This window comes from Belonocnema kinseyi, chromosome 7 (genome assembly GCF_010883055.1).
Source record: "Belonocnema kinseyi isolate 2016_QV_RU_SX_M_011 chromosome 7, B_treatae_v1, whole genome shotgun sequence".
NCBI lineage: Eukaryota > Metazoa > Arthropoda > Insecta > Hymenoptera > Cynipidae > Belonocnema > Belonocnema kinseyi.
Genome location: NC_046663.1, coordinates 134,316,429 through 134,343,611, shown reverse-complemented (window position 1 = coordinate 134,343,611; position 27,183 = coordinate 134,316,429). Strand labels below are relative to the sequence as shown.

Genomic DNA, 27,183 nt, shown 5'->3' with positions numbered 1-27,183 from the left:
GGGAGCTCTTCTTAATATTTTGACACCAAAATCATGTCGATACACCTTACCGACTGCGAGTAAAGCCACCCACGCTTTAACTTGACAGACTGTACATAAAAAAACAGGAGAATATCTGACACCCTGAACCTGGTTTCTGCTTGTTTCTTTTTTGTTTTTTTATTCTTTTTATCCATAAACCGTCATTATTTTTTTAAGGGTTAATCTTTCACAATCAGATAGCAAAATGTCTTATCGAACAAAAAATACTTAAATTGTTGTCATTGTAATGATTTATCCTTTAGACAGAGACAAACGCATAACTCTTTATGTCGACGATGCGACCAACGATGTTTCCAATTCATTTGATAAGGAGGGAAACAATGAGTTTTCTAACTGGAGTATTTCTATGTAGTCGTCATTACAAAATAAAGCTTGTAGTTGTTTCTTAACACAGTTTGAAATATTTTTTAGCTTTTTGAATATTCTGTGAATCCTAGAGTAAGTAGGGTATAGCGAAGATTACCTCCACGTAGTGCGCCCTGGGTAAATCTACATATTCTATACTACTGACTTAATTTTGCGTCTAAAAAAAGTAAATACCTAATTCAAAGGTACTTCTGTAACCTTATAGCTAATTCGAAATAGCCATTCCGCTGAAAACCCTCGCAAATCCTCACTGTTTCTTGCCTTTCAATAAAACTAGGTCCTACTTTAAGGTCAGGCCCAGGGCCTAGATCAAGGGTATTGATATATATTCAACTTCATACATTTGGGGAATTTTTGGAAAAGTTTGGTGGCTCGGGTTAATAGGAAGAGGCTGAAATACAAGGGACTCTAGACAAGTACGTGAGTTCTCATGTAAATCTTTAATTTAAAGAGACTATTATTGTGAGATTTATTTGCTCTTTCTAAAAACTATTTCGCAGGGTTATGAGGCACACTAAAAGCGTTGATTTCAGGCGGTATTGAGGAGATCGGTGCGGGTCCAAAAAACGGCCTTATTAACACACCTACTTTGATGCAAGAATACAAAAGATGTGTTAATTCGAGAAGAATCGATTGACTTACAATATTAATAAATTTTATTGAAGAGTGAGGAAGCTATGGTAATTCATAATATTACAAAAATTTATCTCTTCCCTTTTCCAGCTCGAGAAAGTACCGTTTCAAAAAAAAGTATGTCTCATTTCTCATTGTATTTTTAAAATTATTTGTTTCATTTTGTAATATTGTATTTTTTTTGTTTGTAAATTTCTATTTTTAAATTGATCACACTGAAATATTTAGTTATTATATGATTAAAAAATCATTAATACTTCTTCTATGAGGAAGCAAATATATCCGTCGCGTAGTGTAGTCAACTACGTAAGTCGAGTGGTGCGCGAAATATAAATTATTTCAAATATTATACATTATCGTCCGCCTTGAACCATCATGGCTCAAAATAAAATATAAATTGCGCATGACAATTCAAAAAGTCGTTTACACAAATTGTTTTATTGAGATACAATTTGAACGCATAATAATACAATGATTGATTTACGTTGAAGTACATCTTACTCTTGTATTTCGAAAAAAGGTTTGTTCAACTCGCACTCAGCACCACGAAAATTTGTTCCGCAGTGGGTATACATGCGTGAAGGAAAACCGCGACGCCATACAAAACGTTGAAACGCAGCAATAAAGCCTTCCGCAGTATAGTCAGTTGCAACTTCTAAATGTATAGATTCGGTAGCCATGCATACAAATATTACATTGCAGCGTGGATGAGTTTCGTGTTCACGTCCGCTATGCATTCGAACATGCAGCAGAGCGGCGTAATCAACGCCGCAATTGATCAAAATGCACGCGAGGTTCGAGTTACACGATGTTTAGGTAGGTCTGCCATGATTTGAGTTGACATTTTTTCTCTTACTCGAGAACAAGCTAAACACTTATACATGACTGATATTGTTTCAATTCTAGAGTTAAGAACCCAGTATGTAAGTCAAAGAGAGCTCAATATTAGCTTCAAACCACAATGTTGGCAACGAGCATGTATATTCTCGATAATGAGTTTGGTTACTCTATGTTTTGATGATACGATTGGATGTTTAGCTTCAAACGATAATTCTGATGATGATTGGAGAGATACAACCCATAGGATCAAACAATGTCGAGATGATTGACAAAACCGTGCGTTTTGTTATATGTTCAAGTGGTTCGATCGAACTTTTAAATGTAAAAGTATCCGTAGTAGGATTTCAAATAAGTGCGAGAATTTTTACAGGATTTGACTCGCTTAAAGGGACATTCCACGCGAAACCGTGATCAACCGCATCAGTGCCTTCAAATAACGTTGCTGAGTTACTGGACAACTTTCGAGCTTGGAGTTTGCCTTTGTCTGAGAGATCAATTAACTGTTTGCGTATAATTAAAGCAGACGCTTTATCGTGAGTGCTCAATAAAATATCGCCAACAAATATGTCGTGTTTTAAAACGTGTGCTGTGAGGGGAAAAGCGTTGCCTTCATCTTCGATAAGTTGCAGTAATACGCATAATGCTAAGAAAGGTTCAGTTCGAGTGCCGTATGTAACAGTTAAAAGACAGTATTCTTCGATCAATGCATTTGGGTTGTCGCGCCATAGTATACACTGACACCAAGCGTCGAGTAAATTAAATAAGATTTGTCGGTACATTTTAGTAATTTCGGCTGTGAATACGTATTTGTATAACCTCCAGTTCAGTAGAATTAGGGGTGAATCCGATTGTAATGAAGGTCCAGTAAACATATGATCGTTGAGCGACATATTGTTTGATGTTTTCGTGGACGCATTAAATTCCACCCGAAGTTGTGCTGTCAGGCTGTCAGTTTTTGTTCTGCGCGATATCGCGTTTCACCAATATTCAAAGGTGGAGTTGATTTGAACGGGATGCGGACAATATAACATACGTCCGCTGTTCTCGAATGTGTTTGACGAAATGGTCGATTTTTGATTACTTAGTGAAGAACTGTTCGCTTTGTCTGAAACTACCCATCCAAAAATGGTGTTTTGCATTATCGGTTCGCCTATATTGCTTTGTTTTAGACCTTTGAGAAACAAATCACCGTATATATTTGCTCCGATAAGCAAATGAAAAAGGTCACTACTGCAAGGGTCATCTGCGAGGTCAAGTTTCTTTAAATGTGGTCATGAATCAATTTTATTTTTGCATTCCGGCACGTACGACGTAATTTTAGTTAAAAGAAGTGCTGATGTGTTAAAAGCGATATCACCCTTGTGATTTGGCGAAATTCTAATATTAGCTGCTGAGATTACACGGACATTTTCTGAATCTCCAACTCCCGAGAGTGAAGCGGAAACATTGTTTAATTGGATGCCAAGTACGCGCGCCAATTCATACGATATGAAAGTCCACATAGAACCCGGAGCCAACAGTGCTCGAACCCGTACTGACCATTTTATCGGAGAGAGAACCTAACACGCGCTGTTGCAAGCAAAATACAAGAATGATTAAAGGATTTTGATGTTGACAAATTGAAATCTAGCGCACCATTATTCACTATTCGCATGCCACAACCCGACGACGGTGGCGACGGAGGAGATTGCTCGCTGCTTTCTTGTTTTTCATGTTTTGCTGATTCTCGATGTAAGAGAATATTATGGCTTTGTTTACATTTATAACTATTTTTCTCAATTTCACATTCGCTTACCATATAACCCGATCTTAAACAATTAATGCACCGATTGTGTTTTTTGATAATATTAAAATGCTCTTGAGCATCGCTATATAAAAATATTGTACATTTATAAATTGCATGATTTTGTTCACAAAAAGATATTTTTCGTTAACCGTCGATGCTAAATGTGCTTTAACCTGCGAACGTAACATTTGTTTTAAATGTGACTTTGCACTGACATGGGTTTGTTGGGTTTTATCATTTTGTGAAGATTCGATTGATTCTTAACAACGTACACGTTCTACTAAAAATTTGTCAAGGTCAGTGTAACTTGGGTAATTAGTTTCTTATGCAATTGATAATTTCCAATCTCTCTTTGTAACTGTATCTAATAATGCAGTAACGTGATTGATTAAAATGTCACTATAGCCATCTATATCTGTACTTAAATTTTTTAACGCGTCTATATGTTTTTGAACTGTAGTTCTGAGTACGCCGAGACTTGCCCTCGATTCCCTTTTCACTGGAGCAAGAGAGAAAAGTGAATAAACTAAAAAAGACATACCAATGATTTTAGTCACAGTCGTTACTATGCCAGAAGCAAAATAATTGCTAAAACTTCAGCTTCTAGCATTTTTAAAAATGAAGATAGTGCCCTATGTCAAACCGAAAGAATCCTCCCAGTGATTTAACTGCCAGATGTTTCATAATGTTTCTGATAGGTGCCACGCTCAAGTCTAAAACCTGATCATGAAGTCCTAATCTATGAAATATTTATGCGCCCTATCATAACTTACGCTTGTAAAATCTGAGGAGGTGCGTCAAAAACCAATATTAAACACGTTCAGATCATTCAAAATAAAGAAACCCCTAGATACACCAAGAATTCAGCAAGCATGAGATGCTAAAAGACTTTCTCATGCAATAAGTCACTCAAGCCGGGATAGGGGGGGGGGGGGGGCGATGCGGCGCTGAAGCTTCTCTTGACACCGTGCCAACCTGCACCAGGTGTAAGACGTCAATTTATCATCCTGCCATGTCAAATTTTTCTCAGATTGTATATCGGTACCTCTTTCGTCAAAGCACAATTTCCATTTTGATCATTCTTCGGGGAAAATCGCTAGTGCGCGACTCTCGGGGCTTCGCTGCACCATCAGCCCACTCCCGTGCATTTGATCTAACAAAAGAGGGAGATGGTCGCGGCCCCCTCATCCACAACTCCCTTTTTATTCAAGTTATTTGATCTGAAAGTCCAAACTGAGCATCGCTAAAATGTCCTATGGCTAAATGTCGCGGCGCCTAAACGTCCCTCGTCCAAACGGCGGCTCCTGAACGTCACGTACTTGTATTAAATACATCTCCCTGCATGATTCTCTTCGTGATATCTACTTTTTCATGTGCCCTTATTTCCCTTGACTGATAGCTTAGCTTTACAATAAAATTCCATTAATATTTAATAAACTTCGATCCACATTCTTTCGAAAATGTTTTATTCTAGAGGATTCTATGATTTAGTCAAGGATACTCTTCCTTAAAATTGACAAATAGTACAAAAAGCGACATTTTTTAATTAATGAGGTAAGCATACAAAAATCATTCACGCAACCTAACCCTTTCCTAAAACTGGTTTGCTACTCCGGTAAAAGATTGATTTTTTCAGTCCAACTGATGATAGCATCAAACCACGGTTTTGTTTGTATTCATTTTTCTTCGCGGTGTTATATAATAAAGTTATAGCTACAGGAAAGTGGTAAGAAATAGCTGGGACCCTTAGAACATTAAAATTCTTGATTACATATATGCCCAAGTCATTAGACCAAACTAAATCCATATTTGAGTCTTTTTTGATGGGAAAGTATCGTTCTAAAGCCTTTTAGATTTTAATTAATACAAAAAATATCTTCTTCCAACAGGTTCAATTCCCCAATCGTACTATTAAAATTACCTCCAAATAATATAGACAAGTTTGAGAATTTGACGTATATTTCAAAAATGAATTCATTTTCATTACTCCAAACAAAAAATTACTTTAAAATTTGGAGAAGAATATATTAACCCAATTATAATATTTTAAAAATTACTTTCGAGTTTTTCAAATATTTGTTCTTGCGCCTTGTTAATTGTATCTGTTTTGTATTTACTCGGATTGGCGATGATGAGAAGACCTCCTTTTGCCTGGTCCTTTGTACACTCTCTCGTAGCTTCACTGTAGATCACCTAGAAGTCAGAGTTTAGAAAAGGACAGAGATCTTGTGAAGAAGAAGATAGCGATTGTTCACTCTCACAGATAATGTCATTGTTGGTAGTGTAATTAAAAATATCCTCCAAATTACAAAATCCCCATGCATATATGACTATACTATATTATATAGATTTTAAGAAATAGTAAAATCGATGATAAGTAATAATCCGGCAAGAAAAAGTGATTCTATTTGTGATATAGCATGAAAGGGTTTAGAAATAATAAAGAAAGTATCTAATTTTGATGTTTCTGTGTTAAAACGTTTAAAAAAATGTATTATAAATGATCCGAAATGATATCAGTTGCAACAATGTATTTTATAAATTGAGGAATAAACAACTTGCGAAGCACAGATTTTCATATTTTCAGTTATTTGCTAATTCACTGAAAACTACGAAATGTCCAAAAATATAAAGCAGTCGATTTTTCATTCAACTCTAAAGTTGACTCGATACTTTGCTTCGCCGAGGCTAAAAAAACATGCTTACCATCAAGTCTCAATTTGCAATTAATTATTGTTAAACAATTGGCATTTTGAACTTTTTTCTTTATTTTGTAAGTAGCGATAGGGTATAATGTGTATGCATACCAAATTTCGAACAGTTTCAATAATATCTGTTTGAGTGCAAACGATTTATGTTTTAAAATATAATTGAATTTGGCGAAGTTTTCCACCACGTTTTCAAATTTATTATTTAAAAAATACATTCGAAAGACAAAGACAAGTTCCTTCTTGTTATTACCTACAAGCCCATATTATTTTAATCTAATTTTTTGAACTTTAAAATTTGTATACCACAAGACGTTTAGACAATAAATTTACGCGTTTTCAAGCGCTCGTCCCCTTTTTGTATCCAGATTCTCAAATGTCCGTGACAGCTTTTTAATTACACAGGCCTACAAAATTTGACAAAAGTCAAAAGCTAGAAAGCAGACCAAACATTTCCGAAGGATTTTGATGCGCTGAATCCGAATCCGAACTCAAAATTGCTCCTGTACGTCAGGTTATCAAGATATCCTAATTTAAATGTGCAAAAACTGCGTTTTTTAGCTGTTTTTGAGGTTATGTAACTGTACAAGAAAAATGTCTACCACAACGTTAATGTGGAATTTGAAAGTACTAATCTTCCCCTTTCAAACCTACTTGTATTTATTAGGATATCTTGATTTTTCACAAAAATATTGTAATTTGAAATTTTTTATTTTAGCGTTTAAACTCATTAACGCTGAGCTGTTCAGATTTATACAACGCATTCTCTATTGATGACGGTACCGTATTTTTTCTTTAAAATATTATCTCAGAGGTTTTCGAGGGTGCCCTTTCTATGGCCGGTGTCAGTTTTTTGTTATAACCCCTAAAAGATCCAATATGGCGGCCACAATTTAGGGCTTTAAAAAAGAACAAAGGCTCCTGCATAAAATACCAACGAAAAAGCGTACAGTTGTTTGGAACCAAACTTTGCACATTGATAAAACTATAAAAAATATGGAACCCGTGTCTTTTCATTCCTACGAAAGCTGTTTCCTAGGGGTAGAATCAACCTCTAACAAATCATAAGCAGGCTAACCCACCTAACCCTGGGAGCAGCGAATTTAGTCGTTTACATTTCGTGAAATAATTGAATTTCACACTACAAGTGCGCTAACCTTGAAATGAAATTTTTTAATTTAACGTATTAACCCATTAACGCCGAGATGGTATGCCATTGTCTCTTGAAAATGTTATCTGAGAGGTTTTCGGGGGTTCCTTTTCGATTGGCTCAGTTTTTTTGTTATAACTCCTAGAAGAACGAATATGGAAAACAGTTAGGGCTTTAAAAAAATTTACTATTATGATTCATTTAATATTGTAAATTTACTTAGGATTTTCCAGCTTACTAAGGCAAGACTCAATATATTCCAGCCACTTAAGGCTGGACTTGGGATTATCCAGCTAAGCAAGAAACTACTTGATATTTTCCAACCAATAAAGGTAAGACTTTAGATTGCCTAGCCAATTATGGCAAGCCTTTGGATTTCTCAGCCAATAAAGGCAAGACTTTTTATCGTACAGCTAGTCAAGACAAGACTTTGAATCGTGCAGACAGGCAAGGCAAGACTTACGATTGCCCAGCCAGTTTAGGCAAGACTTGGGGTTGTCCAGCTAAGCAATGAAGTACTTAATATTTTCCAGTCAATTGAGGCAAGACTTTAGATTGCCCAGCCAATCAAGGAAAGACTTACGATTGCCTATTCAGTTAAGGCAAGACTTGGGATTGTCCAGCTACGCAAGGAAGTACTTAATATTTTCCAGCCAATTAAGGCAAGACTTTAGATTGCCCAGCCAATAAAGGAAAGACTTTATATTGCCCAGCCAATCAAGGAAAGACTTTGAATTGCCCAGCCAATAAAGGCAAGACTTTGTATCGCCCAGCGATTCAAGGCAAGACTTCGAATCGCCCAGTCAGTCAAGGCAAAACTTCGAATCTTTCAGCCAGTTAAGGCAAGACTTACGATTGTATGTCCAATGAAGGTGAAACTATTTGCTTGTTTTCTTATGGAAGCGTTCGCGCTTCATGTCAAACGATCGTTGAAGAGACTTTCGTTTATGACTAGTAGTGTCATTATCGTTTCTTTGCAAAGACGAGCAATAGTCAGCCATCATTTTACACTGCAGCGACCTTGATAAGTTTTCTTATATCATGCCTAACAAAAATACCTTCCTGAACTTTGGCATCACTTAAATGCGGAAATGTAGATCTGATATAATTGAACCATTCTCTTTCGGTGTGACTGTCTCAAAGGCAAAGAAAACAAGGGTATTTAATGTTTCCTGATTGTAAACCTATTATAAGATTTATCATTTTGAAGTCACCACAAATAAGGCAATTATGGACATAGTATTTTATTTTCATCAGGAATAATTGGAAATTATCATAAGATTCTTTCAGTGTAGTTGAGTGACCTACTGGAATTGCAGCGTACTTATTTCCATTATGTAATAGTACTGCTTTCATACTTTCTGTAGACGAATCTATGAAAAGACGCCAATCCTCTGGCGTATATAAGTTTATTTTATATAAATTAATGAGTCCTTCGATATCATTACAATAAACAATCCTACTGTCCATTAAAAAGTACTTGATAAACTTTTCTTTTCAATTTCTGTAAACAGTTACTCTAGTGCCAGGTAACAATAGTTTTCTCTCTTTGAGCCTTGAAGCGCAAAGCTCAGTTTTATCTTTTGGAAGATCAGGGTCACGTATAAAATCGTATAATCCGTCTTGGTCAAAAAATTTAGAACTTTCATCATCTGATTCTTCCCAAGAAGAATCTTCCGTTGCATTAGGATCGTCAGTATCGATTGATTTGTGAGTTGATCGGTCACTTTTGTTTTCAGAGTGATTTCTAATACCAATCTTGGCTGGTGTAACCTTTTTTACATCAGGGTAAACGACCTTCTCCAAATACTTTTTAGAAAAACCTCCTGTTTTGCATAAGCAAAAGTAACAATCAGTATCATGATCTTTGGGCTCACGCCAAACAGGTGGTTGAATAACAGTCGAAGTCTGGGTACTTTCATCTTCCCAATTTGACAGGTTTTATCTACAAGCATGACAAATTGAGGTTGGTACCCACGGTTTAACCAAATTTTTCATTGAAGTCCCATAAGAGTTGAAGTATGACGTTTTTATCGAATCATTAATTGATCGACGGTATTTCTCCGTTTCATACTTTCCACAAACGTGACAAAACGTATTAACTTTTTTAGCGCAAAGAATTCTTGAACTCATTTTTTTTAATGAAAAGTAACGTGGAAATTCTAAAACTCACTATATACAAAAATCACGATCGACACGAAATGTAACCGCTAGACAGATTTCAAATACAAAAAGAATTGTATTACCTACGCATCCAACCGTTAGCCCGCCACTCAAACGTGATCTCTAACATGGAAAGATTTGTAGTAAAAAACGAACTTCATCACATAAGCATAACACGTCATAAAAGCGTCGCCAGCTCAGTGAGCCAGCTAGGGATAGAAGACTGTCTGCGCATTCATTAGAATGTACACAGAGTGCATAGTAGCATTCCGCACAGTCCGTCTTATTTTGTTTTATCAATGTGCGAGGTTTGGTTCCAAACGACTGCACGCTTTTTTGTTGGTATTTTGTGCAGGATCCTTTGTTCTTTTTTAAAGCCTTAAATTGTGGCCGCCATATTGGATCTTCTAGGGGTTATAACAAAAAACTGACACCGGCAATAGAAATCAAAATCCTTCGGAAATGTTAGGTCTGGTCTCTGGCTTTAAAATTTGTCGGTCTGTGTTATTGATACCAAATTCAGCAGAAAGCCTTATTACAAGAACTCTGTATCCGCGTGACCATAGGCGTGTTTTACTGCGATTCTACTGGGAGCCGTTGTCATTTTTAGACGACGGTTGTTTAACCCTTTTTTAAATTAATATGTAAATAAATAAATTTCCAGTAGAACCTCAGTAAATCACACCTATGGACGCGCGGATAAAGGGCCCCTGTAACAAGGGTTTCTGCTGAATTTAGAATCAGTAATTAATAAGCAGTCGCGGACGATTCTCTAAGGGTGGTTCCTAAGGAATAATCCATAAGTGGAGACGTAACAACCACACCGAATTTTGAATTTTATGTTTAAAAAAAAAACCCATAAATGAAAGAATGGATTTGGCGAGTTTTCAAATCTACTTACGATTTCTTTGCTGCTTTTTTGGATGAAAATTGTTTCTTATACACAAAATACTACTTAAACTGATAATTAGGTGTTAAGATACATTTTTTAAACAATTTGTTATTTTTTTCAGCAATTTATTCTTAGACAAGAGATGGAATGTCATGATTTTTTCAAAAAATTTCCACTTTTCATCTAATTTACAGTTAAAGTGAGTTAAGGTCTCGTTCGTCCCAGTAATTGAACCAGTAATTGTGACGGTCCCAGTAATCATGAAACTTGGTTCTAATTTGAATATATTGTTACAAAAACATCATAAATGTAACATATAATGATGAAACTCTCTTATTTTCAGCATTTTATAATAGCAAATAGAAATCATATTCATTAAAATCAAATAATTAGCAAGAAAATTGGCATCACGATTTCTGGGACATTGGCCTTAATCGTTGATTATTTTAATAAACCTAATTGTATTAACAGTTTAATATTCTTGTCAATAATAATGTCTGAATAATGTTGGATTTAGCAAAAGGACGAGTTTTATTAAATTAACACTCAAAGTTTCGGAAACTCATCGTTTGCATCATCAACGGAAACAAGCATAAGGAGTTCATTCTATAAAGTTATAAAAACATTAAACCTATTAAATTTATAAAACATAAATGTATATTAATTGTAGTAATAATAAACTTGCAAATTAATAAACTAGGTATTTTCCCATCTTATGAACTGAGTTAGTTTATTGTAAAAATTTAAGTTGTAATTTTAATAAAGTTATGTAAAATTAAAGCTTCTCATTCGGAGAGATTTTTCGTTGTAATGTATGATTAATCAAATTTAAAAACCTAAAAACTGGTTGAAAATAAAATTTATAAGTTAAAAAATCATACTGGTAGTTATGAATGATGGATGGGAAAGCATTCTGCTATCAACCAATAAAAAATCGTAGAATATTCTCTGGCGAAAAAGCCTTTTCCGTTTCAGGCTATCTGTAGGCTCAATTTAAATAATTTCGTCTCTAGAGATAGTCTGAGACATTTGGCTCCTTTCAAGATTGATGCGACCGTTATGTAATACTCCTATTTTATTCATTACGTACCGAGCGGGCAGACTTATTTACAGTAGTTGGCCGACGCCAACCCAATTCCATTTATAAGATACATTATATTCATTCCAATTTTACACATCTAAAAAAAGTTCGACATCGAAAATAATCGAGACCCGTAGATTGTGAATTATTATATTTTACGCTATTACCTTTGAAATAAAAAAAACCTATTTCTAAATTTTAATCCGAAAGCTTAACAAAGGACCCATAGTGAGTGTTGGCTACTCTATTGAGATAACCTCTCAGCTCCTTATTTATGATCAAATTTTTTTTTTTTAATTTGGAAAAGGACATTTTAAAGCCTTCAGTCCATATAAACAAGCTATGCGGATCTCTAAAAATATCTACCTGAGTGACTGCGAGCTACCTGGATGATTAAAAATATCTACCTGAGTGACTGCGGAGAATATTCTCTGAAGCTTCTCTAAATCTGAGAATCTCCAGTGAATATACAGGGATTTCTATCTGTAGAGCTCCCAGAAGGATGACTCAAAAAGTGACCGTCGACAACATTCTATTAACCTATCATATGGTTGATCATATGATATTGATAAATACACCGATAATAGATTTAAAAGAAATTAATTTTCAAAAAAACCTAATCTAACCTTACCTAACCTGAAAAGACCTACATATTAGCCGAAAAGAACACCAAGATTGGGTCAGACTAAATTATGATAACCATCTTAATGGATTTTGAATACAATTAACTTTGGACTAGGCTACCAAGTAGACCAGATGAAAGGTCTGTAACGGAATCAATGCGACGATCCGTCAAAAGTCTCGTGTACCCTGAGAACACGGAGAACTCCTCTTTCTTTTCATTCTCCTTGTCAATGATGTTTTTGTTCGCTTCTCGAAGTCAAGAAAAACCATGTCAGGCCTCGAGTGTGCAACATAAACAGTTGTCGAGAATATAAAGTTCCAGTATATGCGGCACTTCTCATTCTCAACAATTGACTCGATTTCCCTAGTAGCATTTAGAGGAGCGATATTAAGGTTAATGCCGTAAGAGTGACAGAGATGGTAATAAAGCACTCTTAGTGCCGCATTGTGCTTTTGGATATAGGTCGTTCCCGCATGAGTTGGACAACCAGATAGTATGTGAGCTAAATGCTCCGGATGTGCACAGCTCGCCCTGCAGCTATCATCGGGAATGTCTTGGCTAAAAATGTGGCGACGGTATGTCAAGGTGGAAATGATATCGTCTTGGCATGCAAAAATGAAACCCTCCGCACCAGACTTCAGTCCGGGCGATTTAAGGAAAGCAAACGTTAGCTCACAAGACACTGCCTGATCCTTCACATTTCCGTGAAAGATACCGTGCATCCTCTTATCGAGGAGGCGTGAGATGTAGAGTCGCGGAACAGAAGATTTAAAGTGCATGCTTTTGTTCATATGCATAACCTTTCTTGTCCCGATATCAAGGGCTCTGAGCTCGTTCTTCGTCCATGGAACCACTCCAAATGAATAGAGTACTACCGGGACGGCAACCATGTTCGTTGCAGATATTTTGTTCCTCGCCGACAGTGCGGAAGACCAAATCTGCCGGATGAGACGTTTATATCTGCTTCGGAGACGTTTGTATCTGCTTCGGAGAGTATCCTTTATAGCTGTCACATTCTGTATGCGGCTCTGTGGCACGCCCAGGTAGGCATAAGTCTCTCCAGAGCAAAGGTGTCGTATAGCGCTTCTATCAACGAGCTCAGGGTCTTCAGTGATGCCATTAAGTTTTCCCCGCTTTAAATAAACCTTGGCGCATTTGTCTAACCGAAATTGCATTCCAATTTCCTTAGTATATCGTTTGATAACCCTAGAGCTAGATGTATTGACTATTTGTTTTTAGCATAGATCTTAAGATCGTCCTTGTAAAATACATGAGTGACCTTGTACTTTCGATCTGCAGGTTTGCCGTAAAGTACCCGTCGGAATGGCGAAGTGCTCGAGATAGTGGCAATAATGTAAGGCAAAAGAGGAGTGGGCTCATGGTGTCGCCCTGAAAGACACCTCTCTGAAAGGTGACCTTGTTAGTTGTCACCAGATTTTTTCCAAATGAGATAGTAAATCTGGTTTTCCAAACCGGCATCAATCTCTCTATGTATCTCACGATTTTCGGATGAACCTTTAAGCTTTCGAAAAGACAGATGATAAGTTTATGGGAGGTCAAATCGAAAGCTTTCCTAAAATCAATCCAGACCATCGGTAGGTCACGCTGGTAGAATGCTGCATCTTTGCAGACATATCTATCGATGAGCAGATTCTCTCGACATCCCGCTACGTCTTTCTCTGAGCCTCGTTGTTCATACATATCTTGCCAGACAGGTTTCATTGTCCGAACAATCCTATCATTAAGGGTAGCTGTGAATATCTTATACAGCTTGTTCAGACAAGTGATTGGACTGTAATTCTTCGGGTCAGCTAAGTTGCCTTTTTTCGGCAGGAGTATTGTGGGCTCTTCCACCAACCACTCTGGAATCGGCTCTTCCGACTTCAAATATGAGGTGAAAGGTCTGAAGGTATTTTTTCTCTGTTTACATAAAAACAAATGTGTGAAATCGTTATATAAATAAAGGTATATTTTATGCCCAGAGTGCAACTTTGGACAGGTAGAAAGTCCCTTGAAATAGAAAGTCCCTTATACTCGCTTCTGCATTTTGAATTTCTATTCAAGATGCTTAAGATTTGCTAAGACTTCGGTGTTGTTTGTGTTCAGTAATCTGTTCCACAGCTGGAGCATCTGGAGGTTAGCCACTTAAAGTGGATGGATGATATACTTGCAGTAGTTCACATTTTTCAGCTAATTTGTCCACGTCATCCTGCACCGAGGTTGTTGACCCTCATCCTATATGTGTAGAGTAGCTTGGCTTGCACCATTTTCTGATTTTCTTAGTTGCTCTGTAGTATGAAGATTGTTCTTTCAGGAATATTGTATCTTTTTTGGCTTCATAACAGGAAGGCATAATAGATTCTTATTATTAGAATCTGCAAAGGAAGCGCTCCGGTGGCACTCTTATAAAAGTGGTCGTTTGGGGTAGTAATGCCCAAATCGGGGAAGTTTCCTTCGGGAACACATCTCATGCCAGGCCATCTAACGCGGCGTGACATCACAAGGGAGACGCGTCTACCACCACTACCGTTCTCCAGGAGAAGTTGAAGAGAACCGGAGTCTTGCGAAATATGTGTTTCCAAAGCAAGTTTGCCCTAGTTTTGCTTTAATTCATTTAATATGACATAATAATAATTCGTAATTACGCTGAAAAGAATGACAAAAGTCTCGCGATTACAGCCATTAAATTTACTTATTATGGTTACATCCTAGCACTCTCACGTTTCGTGGAAGTGTAAAAGTTTTAGCTTTTTTGTCATAAGAGTCACAGTCCCACGTTTTTACACGTATCATTCACACAGAGTTGACCCTTTTTTTTGTAGTTTTTTTTTGTAGAATGTGACGTTAGGACAACTTGAACGGCGAGGGTCCCATGCTCGCTCGAGTCAGACTAGTTTATTCTCCCTTCCTTCTGACACTTTTCCTGATCTCTTGGATTTTCTTAAATTTTGAGTAAGATCTTTCAATCAGCGTAGATTATGAAATGAAGTGGGATGCTCCCTTTTCCCTCACCCTTTCGTATGGTGTATTTCTTTCGAATTAATGGAGTATTCAAACGTAAAGCTCTTGCAAACACCTGACTTGACTATATATTTTTTACAAAAATTTGTCACCTCATAGTTTCTCTATCTATTTCTCGTTTTTATTATGGCATTTTGCTTTTGGAAATTTCGATAAAGAAAATTGGTAGTTCAGAAAAATCCTAAATCATTATTAATAGATTTCCGGGTTTTCCCGCTTCGCAAACATTTCTCACGAATAACGAGAATAAAAGCTTCGAACTCTGAATCTACAATGTTTGTATTTGAGAGAATAAAATCTTAACAGAAAATAAAAGCAATCCTAGTACAAGTCTTGAATTTTTAAATTTTATAATGGAAGTTCAAAAGTTTTTAAATTTTTTTACAATTTTGGAAATCCTTGTAAATCTTTTCAAATGTACTCTTAAAATAGTTATTCTAAATAAAAAAACAAAATATTTTCAAACCACGCGCAAATCTCAAAAAAACATTTTTTACTATTTTGAAGCTTTCCACAATTCCTGAAAAGAAAAGACTTGATCGGCACACACTGTGATTAAATTATTTGAAATTATTTCCATTTTAAAATTAATTTTAAATCTTCTCAAAACTTCTAAATATCTCTTCAAACTACACGTATCTTTCCACAAAAATAACTTCAATGTTTATTCACAAAATACCACAATTTCACTCACAACTTTAAGATGGATTTAAAAGAAAATTTAAAATCGTAACTTGGAAATATGAAATGCTCTTTGATATTTTATCGATTCAAGATTTTCCACTTCACATCATTCGTTTTCCGATTCTTCAGTTTTGAATATCTGGTTTAAAATTAATCGTCTTAAATTAACAGTCAAATATTGCGAAATATTAAATAATTATTCTTTTTGTAAGTTAAAATTTTTCATTGTAATATGCTAAAAATGAAATACTTTGGAGTGAAACAATATTTAATATTTAATAAAAACCTTTCATTATGAATCAATTAATACGAAGTTATTTTTAATATAAAACATTTATAAGGTTAACATCTGAAAATTCTTAAATTTTGAACCAATTCAAAATCGTTTTTTTAAATAAATTATTTTTCACTTTTTTATGGTCAAAAGTACAGTGAGTTAAAAAAATTAATGAATTCATATTCACAGTTAATTAAGTAAACATGTTCTTTTATATCAATTTTCAATTTCAAATGCTTTTAATTTTTAAATGCTTTAGTCTTCAAGACTGCATTCAAAAATTCTTTAAATTAAAAATGTATGCTTAAAAATATAGATCTAAAATGAAAAAAATTTTGAGATCAAGATTTTTCCAATTACGTATTGTAAACTTAATAATATCACAATACGAATATCCTTCAATAATTCTTGCGATTTTATTTGTTTTTAATCAAAAATAAATTAATCACAAGTTTTTTGTTATTCAATTACAACGAGATTGCCGAATATAAAATAAGAATCTAATATAAGAAATGGGTAAAAAATATGTCGTAAAAATTTTCGCAACAAACATGGAAACAAGTCATAACTTCATTATAGTTTTAGAGAGAGAAACGCAGCATAAGATAGAGTGCGAAAAGAATGAATATTGCTTCCATTCAATACTCTGTGTCCATTGAAAATCTAGTTCAAAACTCACATTTTTCCGAAAATATAAGGAGAGCTTAATGACCTGACTCGGCGATTCAGATCCTCGGCGGTTAAGTTGCCCCTTCTGACAAGTACAACTTGCCATGTTCTTAGTTAGGACAGCAGCGTTGTTCTCCCGTCGCTAACCCCTCCTTGGTGCTCGTTACAATACCACTGCGTTGTAGTCCAAATCAAAGGGTCAAACGCCACAACGGCCGCAAAACCCGATTGATCAAAATAATATAGCGTAACGACGCGGCTAAAGCTGTGTAATTAATGCATATTAGTAAACATATTTTAATGACGTCTCGTCGGTTTACAGTGCGACTTAATAGACCTAAAATTGATATTTTTAAATATTTAAGAATTTGGAACATACCAATTTTTCTTCATTTCTCAATATCTTTATTCATTGAACTGCAAGTTCCTAAACCTACTTTCACATAAAATCACGCAACAGCTCCTTTTTGCCACGAAACCGAAATGAGATTTAACGAGCATCGATTCAGATGAAACTTTGCACGTCACATTTTTTTGACAATTTGAATGAAATTGGGAGGCGAGAGTAAAAATTAGAAGAATAAATATTTCCGCATCATAAATTTTAACTACCGTACTCTATGATGACTACAATTCTTAATAATTTTTATGTTCTATTTCAAATAGTGCTATCATGGACTGCTTGGTCTTGCCGCTTCAAGAAAAATTGGAAGATTGGAAGAAGTCTCTTATTAATTTAGACAAAGAGCACACCAAAGGTTATTAATGTTCTTTTTTAAGGTTTAGTACTTAAAAACTAGAATTTACAACTTTCAAATCACATGTTTCTTAGAATTAAAATGATTAGGACATCAAAAAAAAAAAAAAAACGAGCAATAGCACAGGACCACAAAAAAATCTAAACTCTACTAGGACTGACAGCTTCATTTCCCGTAAAATTTTGGTTGCTGAAACTGAATCAGAAAATTATTTTAAAACAACGTAGGGCATAAACCTGGCATTCAATAAACTTCTAATAGGACTGAAAACAAAGCTTGAACATGTATTTGAAGATGGTTATTTGAAAAAATTAATAATATTTCGTCATTTTTTTGGATTTTTTGGATGAGTCCCTTGTCACCCTAACCTCAAAATTTCTCAAATTTCAAACATGAGTTTTTTGTACCAGACGATACATAAAATAATAAATACACGAAGATCGACTCTCTCATACAGAAAGCCAGTTCGATGTATGCATTATTTTGTAAATAATGTTGGAAATAATTGGAGAGGAATGTAAACTTCCGGGTCCCTTATTGTGACCAGGATACATTTTTTCGCAACTTTACAAACTCTCGCATGTGGATTATCATCTTGAATTGGATTAAGTGTTCGTAACAAATGCGCATACGTCCGCCGTTTTTAATATTCCTTCAATAAAATATTTTGGTTGAATTAACAAATCTTCTGCTTGATTCACTTTAAATTCTATCTCGTAGTATTTGGTATACCAATTTCCTTTCTCCTAATGCTTTGGGGACTGCTTCAGATAGGTGTGTTGTAAGCAGTTGTAAGCATAGTTAGCGTCAGCTGCTATAACATTTAAACAAAAAAAACCGTCACCTGGCTCGATGTAGATGGAAAACCGTTCAGCTGGTCATGGAAAAATGTAAAAAAAGTAATGCAATGATTTTCTTCCGCTTAAAAATGCATCAGTTGATAGTTAACATGTTGTTTTTTATAAGAATAATATAAGCTGGCTATACGTGGGTGGAAATCCCATCAGCTGACGCAGTGAAATGTCTCGTGAGCGACGCTCAGCAATATGTAATAGGCTAGCTGACGGGTTTTCCACCCACATACAGCCAGCCAGTATTATACAGTATTACACACATCCAGTATTATGTCGACTATTATCTAAGAAATTTAGAAGCAGAAGGAAATAATATATGAAAAGTTATCCCACGTACATAAAATATATAGTAGAAATATAAAATAGAAATAAAAATAATTTCTGGAGTGCGTCATGTTATAAATTGTTTTCAAACTTTTATTCACGTTTGAACTGTACTGCAAACACCGGCAAACACAATATACTATTATACACAATTATTTACAATACACAATTATTTAAAAGAATCGAAAAATGATTATAAATAAAAGTTTGAACCATGGCTTTGACGGCCGAGGCCAGTGTTTGCAGTACAGTTCAAACGTGAATAAAAGTTTGAAAACAATTCACAACAGAACGCACTCCAGAAATTATTTTTATTTCTATTTTATATTTCTACTATATATTTTATGTACGTGGGATAACTTTTCATATATTATTTCCTTCTGCTTCTAAATTTCTCAGATAATAGTCGACATAATGCTGGATGTGTGTAATACTGTATAATACTAGCTGGCTGTATGTGGGTGGGAAACCCGTCAGATAAGCTATTATATATTGCCGAGCGTCCCTCACGAGACATTTTACTGCCTTAGCTGATGGGCTTTCCACCCACGTACAGCCAGCTTAGATTATTCTTATAAAAAATACCATGTTAATTATCATCTGATGAAATTTTAAGCGAAAGGAAATCATTGCATTATTTTTTTTTACATGTTTTCATGACCAGCTGATGGGTTTTCTACTCACATAGAGCTGCCATTGCCCCACCCACTTGAAGTGCCGCAACTGACGCTAACTATGCTTACAACACACCTATCTGAAGCATTCCTTAAAATATTAGGCAGAAGGAAATGATTAACAAAAAATTGACTCTGGCTCCCGGACTATTAGCAAAAGGTTTTCTGAAATCAACTATATTCGTTCAACAAGACGATTCTGTTTAATAAAATATATATTTTTTTCTGGGTCCGTATTCGAGGTATAAATGTACAATTTTTGTTTTACGCATGTAAAGAGATAAATTCATCCTCGAATTTACCATACCTGCAATGTGGCTACAGTAATGTAGTTATATTTCATAAACTATATCGGGTCCTGTCGCGGCACGTTAATCAGGACGCTGGATTATTGTGTTATATTGTTTGAAATACAATTACATTACTGGTCAGATTGCCGGCATTTTAATGCAAAGATAAATTAATCTCTTTAGAAAATTAATACCGAAATTGTCATGGCACAGGTCAGGCTTGCAGTACATTTTATAATTAATTAAATGGGACCTTATTTTCCTTACATGGGTCTGAACTTTGGTTGGGGAGAGAGTGTGGAAAGAGCGCACTTTTGCAAAGTACCAATTTATGGGTGAGTACATTGTACATACTATAAAGGTCTATATAATTATTTACAGCTATTTCAGTTATTTTGTAATTTTTTAAGATTCATTAAAGAAAAATTTTTTAAAGATAACGCGAATTGATATTAACGACGCATACATATTTAATAATCGGATTTTAAGTACTCAAGATTGTATAAAAAATGATAAATAGTTCCTTTTATTTAAACTATATACTTTGTTTTTGGCCAAAATTCGGGTTCGCGTAGCCCGTAGTGCATCTAAGCGTCGTGTTGCGGAATGCATTTCTCAACACTTGAATGTTGCAAGGTTGAAGCTTTAATTTGGGATCTATTAGAAATCTCTAGAACGCCAGATTCGTGCCTGACCTTGTTTTAGAAAAAATGTTCAAAAAACATACTTGGCCTCTATTTCCTTAAAAACCTGACTCGATAAAAAGATTTTCCTTATGGATTGATATTCAGAGACCAAAAATCTACGGAAAATACCTACTCTGGATTAAGCCGCACAGTGTGGAAAAATAGACAAGCGTCCATCTTCGGTTCAATTTTGATCGGATATAAAAAAACCCAAAGTGAAGATTACTCAGAAGAGAGTCTGTTAATCTGGACCACCTGCAACATTCTTAATTTTTATAATCCTCTTCCTTTGGCCTTAGGAAAAGACATGAAACCTAATTTATATGACATAAAACAGAATATCAGTGTTGATAATTTCATATAAAATAGTAAAAACAATCTTAATCTATAAATTCCAGGTAAAACTAGGTCCAAAAATCCTAATCCCCAACCCGTAGATCCAAAAATGTAGATTCTCAATACTCAGATCTACAAATCTGGGCTCAACAAACCAAGACTGATAATATCTAGGCCCGCATCATCTAAAAAAGCAAACCTATACCAAGATGCCAAGTACCATATAACCTTTACCAACGAAACATAGACTTTCATAATTCTTGCCACAAAAACTAATCTTAGCCTGCCTAAGCCCGAAAAATTTAGATGTACAGAATATAGACTCACGAAACATATATCCATGAAACCTGTACCCACACAATCTTAACCAAGGATATCTAGATCCACAAATTCAGAACTACAATATCTTAATCTGCCAAACTTAAACACTCAACAACTCAGATCCACAAAGCCTAAGTTTGTAGAGTAGACATGCCCAAACTAGAGAAATTCCCGCTAGCCACACATGTTTTGCGCTTCCCACTGTTTCGGCTGGAGAGCGAGAGTGGTGGTAGACGCGTGTTTAGATGCCCTCCTCTCCAACCCAAGCAGCACCGTAGATACGAAACATCTGTTAAGGTGCTTGGGGCGACTAACTTTCCAATGTAAATTTGTAATGATGACTAGAATTTTAATTATTTTATCTCAGCATGTTTACATTTATTTTCAAATTATGTAATTCAAAGGAGAATTGTGCAAAGTATTTATGCCTGCAAACTTTCAACATTCTTCTCATCATCACTTACCTGTAAAACTTTATCTTTTTTTACAGCATTCCTACAGTAAAATACACCTGACTGCCCGTATAAAAAAATATCCTGCCTTAAGGGACTAGTACACAAATAAAGACCCTTTTTCAACAATTATTTTTTGGTTGTAGACTTTATTACATAAAAGTGGGTTTCTCAGCATATTATAGTATATTATAGTACTCTCCAGTCGAAATAGTGGTAAGCGCAAAACATGTGTAGCTGGCGGGAATTTCTCCAGCTTGGGAATGTCTGTTGGAGAGCACAGATCCACAACAGCAAGGCTTATAATATTTAGGTCTGCAAAACCATTACCCATGTTATTTAGGGATCCAATATTTAGACATTCTTAACGATTAATGGTTATAAACGTTCATGCTTATACATTGCTATTATCAGTTGCTTGAACAATGTTTTTAATTTATAAAATACATTACATTACAATATGATCTATGTGATACGTGTAATGTTATAATTTAGAAGAACATGTATAATCTAAGATGTATTTAAATATTAGAACTAATAGATTTTCTAAAATCACATGATTCACAAAATTTTTTGTTCTATGCATGTTGCTATAAAATTTATGAAAGTCAAATTTTGTCGTATGTACTATAACTTTAGCAAGTTTAAAATACATTTTGAAATGTATAATATAAATACGGTTTTTCTTCTTCTAAAATAACTGTACATTTTTATTTTATTTTCTTTAATTTAATTCATAACAGGAAAGATTCTTGGAGAGTTTATAATCATATTAAGTATATGATATTTGCATAAATTTCACTTGTGAGTGTAAATGGAAAAAATAATACTAACAGTTTTTTTTAATGATTTACTTAAAAATAATATGTTTCATTTATTATTATATTGAACGTAGATTATAACGAAAAAGAAATCACTCGTATATACTCATTGGTATATTTGTTGCGTACCTCAAAACAAAACAAAAATACATCCAACTATTTATGCCTTTTCTTGTATAATTGGAATTTTTAGATTTAAGTTTTAAATATTATAATTCATGAAATGTTAAGTATAAATGATTCTAAATTATGTGAATTGATACGGGATAAAGATGAGATTCAAGAATCTAACGTTAATGTAATTTGAAATGATCTAAAATCTAAATATTCATTTTCCGAATCTATTGAAAAAAAAATAGAAACACTGAACAAAATATTTCTTTTTCAATTAAAAAAAATGGGAGTAGAGCTGCGCGTAGAAAAAATGTATTCAAATCAGGATACAGCGAGTTAAAAAAATCACAATAAAGAAAGAGGGTTAGAAAAACTAAGAATGTAGCAGTGGCCCATATTAGCGGACTCTCTTCTGAGTTATCTTCACTTTGGTTTTTTTAATTCCGATGAAAATTGAGCCGAGGACGGACATTTGTATACTATTCCACACTGGGCCAGTTTGTCGTACAACTTTTTTTTATTGAACTTCAATCCCGCGAAAATTTTCCCACTCATACCAATTTGATTTTAAATTCATTGAATTTAATTATAGAAAACATCATCTCTATAGATTCAATGTTTATGACAAATTTTTGGCATGTACATTTTTAACTGGCGAACAACAATAAAAATATACAAAAAAAACATTATTTTGAATTAATTTAAATGTATAAACTTTTGGTATAAGATGCATATTTCGAACCTAAGATGTTCTCAGATTGAATAGAAGAAACATACTGTCATTTTTTTAATACAAAAAATGGTTCCATGCGCTCAAAACGTTCTGAAATAAAACAAAAGTAAAATTGACGTGTGATTGACGTAAAATTAACGTGTAATTGACGTAAAATTGAGTGTGCATCTAAATCATTTAAAAAAATATTTGAAAAAGGAACCGTTGTACTCTTGGCCCTAGTAAAGTTAAATTTTTTTGTGGCCATATATAATCGATTGAAAATTTTAGTATTTTGATTTAAAATTGCAGAATATAAAAAGGCAAGAGCCGAATTAAAGAAAAAATCGACTGATACACTAAGACTGCAGAAAAAGAAAGCTCGTAAAACTTATATACAAGGCGCTATGCAAAGTTACAGTCACAAAAATTGTGTTGTGGATGCAGAATTTAATAAACTGCTTGCATCTTCTGCAGCAGTTGTACAAGAAAAACGCCTAAGTCTAGAAGAGACTGAAAGAAAAGCAGTGCGAGCAGCTCTACTAGAAGAACGTGGAAGATTCTGTCTGCTTGCTAGATTCTTAAAGCCTGTTTTGGTAAGTAACAAACAAAGATACACAAAAGTTTCCATCGATTTCATTTATTTTAACATTTTTAATTATTATTACTTTCTTTTTTCAAACGTTTTCTTCGATAAACCAGTTTTTAATCATAGCCACAGACTAAGTAACTCATGAGATAAGGATGTTATAAGTTAATTTAATACGATGTTTGAAATCTTTTGCGATGATGTTGTAGGTGTTAAATTAGGAGCATGTTTGTGGAGCAAGTCCAAATGTTTTTAGTCGCTTGCTTCTTAATGGTCGAGAAAGTTTCTTACAATGCGAAAGGTGTTTAATACAACCGCCTTCTCAGCTATTACCAGTGCTTTACTGACTCCTAAATGTTCAAGATGTTCGGTACATCTTGCGTGCACATTGTTTGTCGTCGAAATCACAATAGGATGAATAGATGCATGTTTCACTTTCCTCCATATAGCCTTTACTTCATGTCTCAGCTCGCTGTACTAATGAAACTTGGTTGTATAGGTTGCCTACAAATTTCGGTTATGTCTGCGCGTATGTTCTCTTTAAGCGATTACGGGAGAACCATAAATAATTTGCTGGATGAATTCGCTGTTATCTCCACATAATCAACACCGGTCATTCACGTCTTGATGTAACACGTATTTGCTTTCATTTCTGGTGCTGACAGCCCTGTCCTGAATCCTAATCATGGAATATTCCGTTTCTGGAAACAGGACTTAGCGTTTCTGGGTGCTCGCGGTGGGAAGCTTTTTGTCTCCATTGCGTTTCTAATTCCTCTATGGATTCAACTTCAATATTCATGGCCTCCTGTGAAGACAAATTCAAGAACTTGTAATCAAGATCCGCTTTACAGGTGGTGTCGTAAAGCGCAACATCTCGCTTGCAGTTAAAATAGTCTCGAAACTGTATAAATGTTGACTTACACAGTTTCCTGACATATAAAATGCCCCTATCCCCTCTACGTCATGGTAGAACTACTCTTTTAATCACCAAATTACTGTGGTGCTTTCGCTGCTTTGTCATTTCTACGATCTGAGTCTTGTAGTGAAGGCATTCGTCAGGCTTTTCTTAACTATCGTATGCTGAATACCTTTAAATTCAAGAATACCTAGATATTTATAATAGTCGCCCTCAGCTGTTGCCTCGATGTCATTTTCGAACTCGTTCTCTAGCTCTGCAGCCCTCAATTCTCCTCTGATTAAATTCATTGTTCTGTATTTATCTAGTCCGGATGAGGATGTCATTGTAAAAATGATTTGTGACATCGATTACTTGTTGCAGTTTCTCGTCCAAACTAGCGTATAGATTCAGATTATCTATGTATAGAAGATGGGTTATATAATGATCATCCTCATTGTCACGTATTCGGAACCCACGAGACATGTTTTTTTAGTGTTTTGCTCATTGGATTTAACGCTAAACAGAACCATAATGCATTAAAGGAGTCTTCGTGAAAGATGAGCGTCGTACTGCGTATTTTGTAATTATCCTTCGTTCTACATGATTAAAATACTTCATTCTTGTACCCCATAGCATCATCGCATCACTACTTGTAGTCGATCTATGCGATGTGCAAGTTTCTTTGATGTTTACTAGTTTGCTTCATGGCAATTGCGTCTATGGTGACAAGATTTTTACTGTCCTACGAGTTTTTTACAACATCCTTTTTGTTCTTCTGTAAGGATATCATTCTCGTTGCACTGGGAAGATACATTATCTGGAATAATGTATGTAAGGCATTTATAAATTGTCGTAAGACAGGCCACCCGACCAGTAGTTAGTCATGCCTTTTTGCACCAATTTTCTTGTATCGTCGCTGTCTAGTTGTAACAACATCAAATCTCTAATTTTGGGTGTTTATAATCTCATCCAAAATTTCTGGTGTTAATGTCTCGATGTACCGAGGGTGGATGATGTTATTAGCGTAATTTACCAGCTTTCTGGTTCTATTTCCTTTCTTATATTGAGTCAATCGACCCATTTTACACCTTACTTTGCTTACTTTTGTAGCCAACCTGATCTTACATGGTGGAGTTCGATTCGTTTCTAAAGGCAAACACTGCAATTGTAGGCCTAGTCCTGTGGCTCGACGTTCTAACAGCTGCCACAGCTGCTCACTATACAAGAATTTGCACCTCTAACGCAGTTTGTATTGCGTTTAAATGCATGAGTAGAAGCTTACTGTTCAAATGTTCTATTAGTGGACGCGGATAATTTGTGATTTTCATCTTGGACAAAGAATGATTTGTGTTGGTTTTACATGTCTGCAATCTAGTAAAACATTACAAAAATGACGCTCAAGGTGCTGTGATTTTTCTGGGATTTCGCTGTTCACATTATCATTCAGATTGAATCATTTATTTGTTGTCCACATCTTCCAAGGGATGTTCATCAAAAGGAATCTGCTGTTTAAATTCAAATTTAATGTCAGCTATTTCAACAGCCGAAAGCAATCTGTTTACAGATATTCAGGATTTCTGGTTTGCTATATTCTGCTATATACTCTTCAAAAAAATAAAGGCTTATAACATTTCTGTTAATGTGATTGCAATTTTAACCGCCTTCTTGATTGCTGAAGTTCTGCTTTTGCCTCTGGTTATATTAGGCCATCTGCTTCTAGAGAATGTAATGGTAATGCATAATCATCAGATTGAGGAAGAACATTAATTGCCACTGCTTGATCATGCGATGCAACTTCCTCTAACTGAGGTTCATTAGTCCTGATGTCCTTCACCTGAGCGATAAGATCTCTTAGTGTAACTTTCTTTATATGAGGGTACATTGCAGCAAACCTCGTCCTAAAGTTGTATTCCTTTTCGTTTTCAGTTTCAAACTTCTCACTTTCACAGTAGATACACACCAATTCCTCTTTCATTATATTATCCGAGTTGATGATCTCTCACGGTATTTCTGTTGAGGTTTGTCGCAGATGTTCTTGCTGGCAAGGTGTTTTATTAGTGAGATCTGCCTGGCTATCTCGCAGTTCTCCGTCAGCATCGTTTCGCATGATGTGGTCCCCGGAGCTGGCTTCAGGAGCGCCCCAATGATCCTCGGGAAGTAACAAGCTTTTCAAAATCTTTAATAGACTCTCCATGATAATTGATGGATTTTGGTGTTCCTCTTAGTCCCTTTCCTCTTGGTTTTTACCTGCTTGGTATGAGAAACCCTGTAAGGAGCATTGCTACCGCCAACATAGCTGTCAGAGTCATGACAGAAAAGTTCAAGCCCTACGCTACGCCAACGCGAGGACATGTTCGGTAGGGTTATGGAAATTACTATTTAAAAAAAAACTTGTTCTCGGGTAAATCGGGTTTTTC

General features: G+C 35.1%; 1 protein-coding gene across 5 annotated transcripts in view; it reads left to right on the top strand.

The window, feature by feature from the left end:
- The window catches only part of LOC117175899 (protein MTSS 2), a 418,276-nt gene that overhangs the window by 266,527 nt on the left and 124,566 nt on the right, over window positions 1–27,183 (top strand). For all 5 annotated transcript variants that reach the window (XM_033365728.1, XM_033365725.1, XM_033365724.1 and 2 more), the window contains 2 exons: window positions 17,604–17,695; window positions 23,592–23,875. In XM_033365728.1, the coding sequence (XP_033221619.1) occupies window positions 17,604–17,695; window positions 23,592–23,875 (376 nt within the window). The remainder of the gene's footprint in view (window positions 1–17,603; window positions 17,696–23,591; window positions 23,876–27,183) is intronic.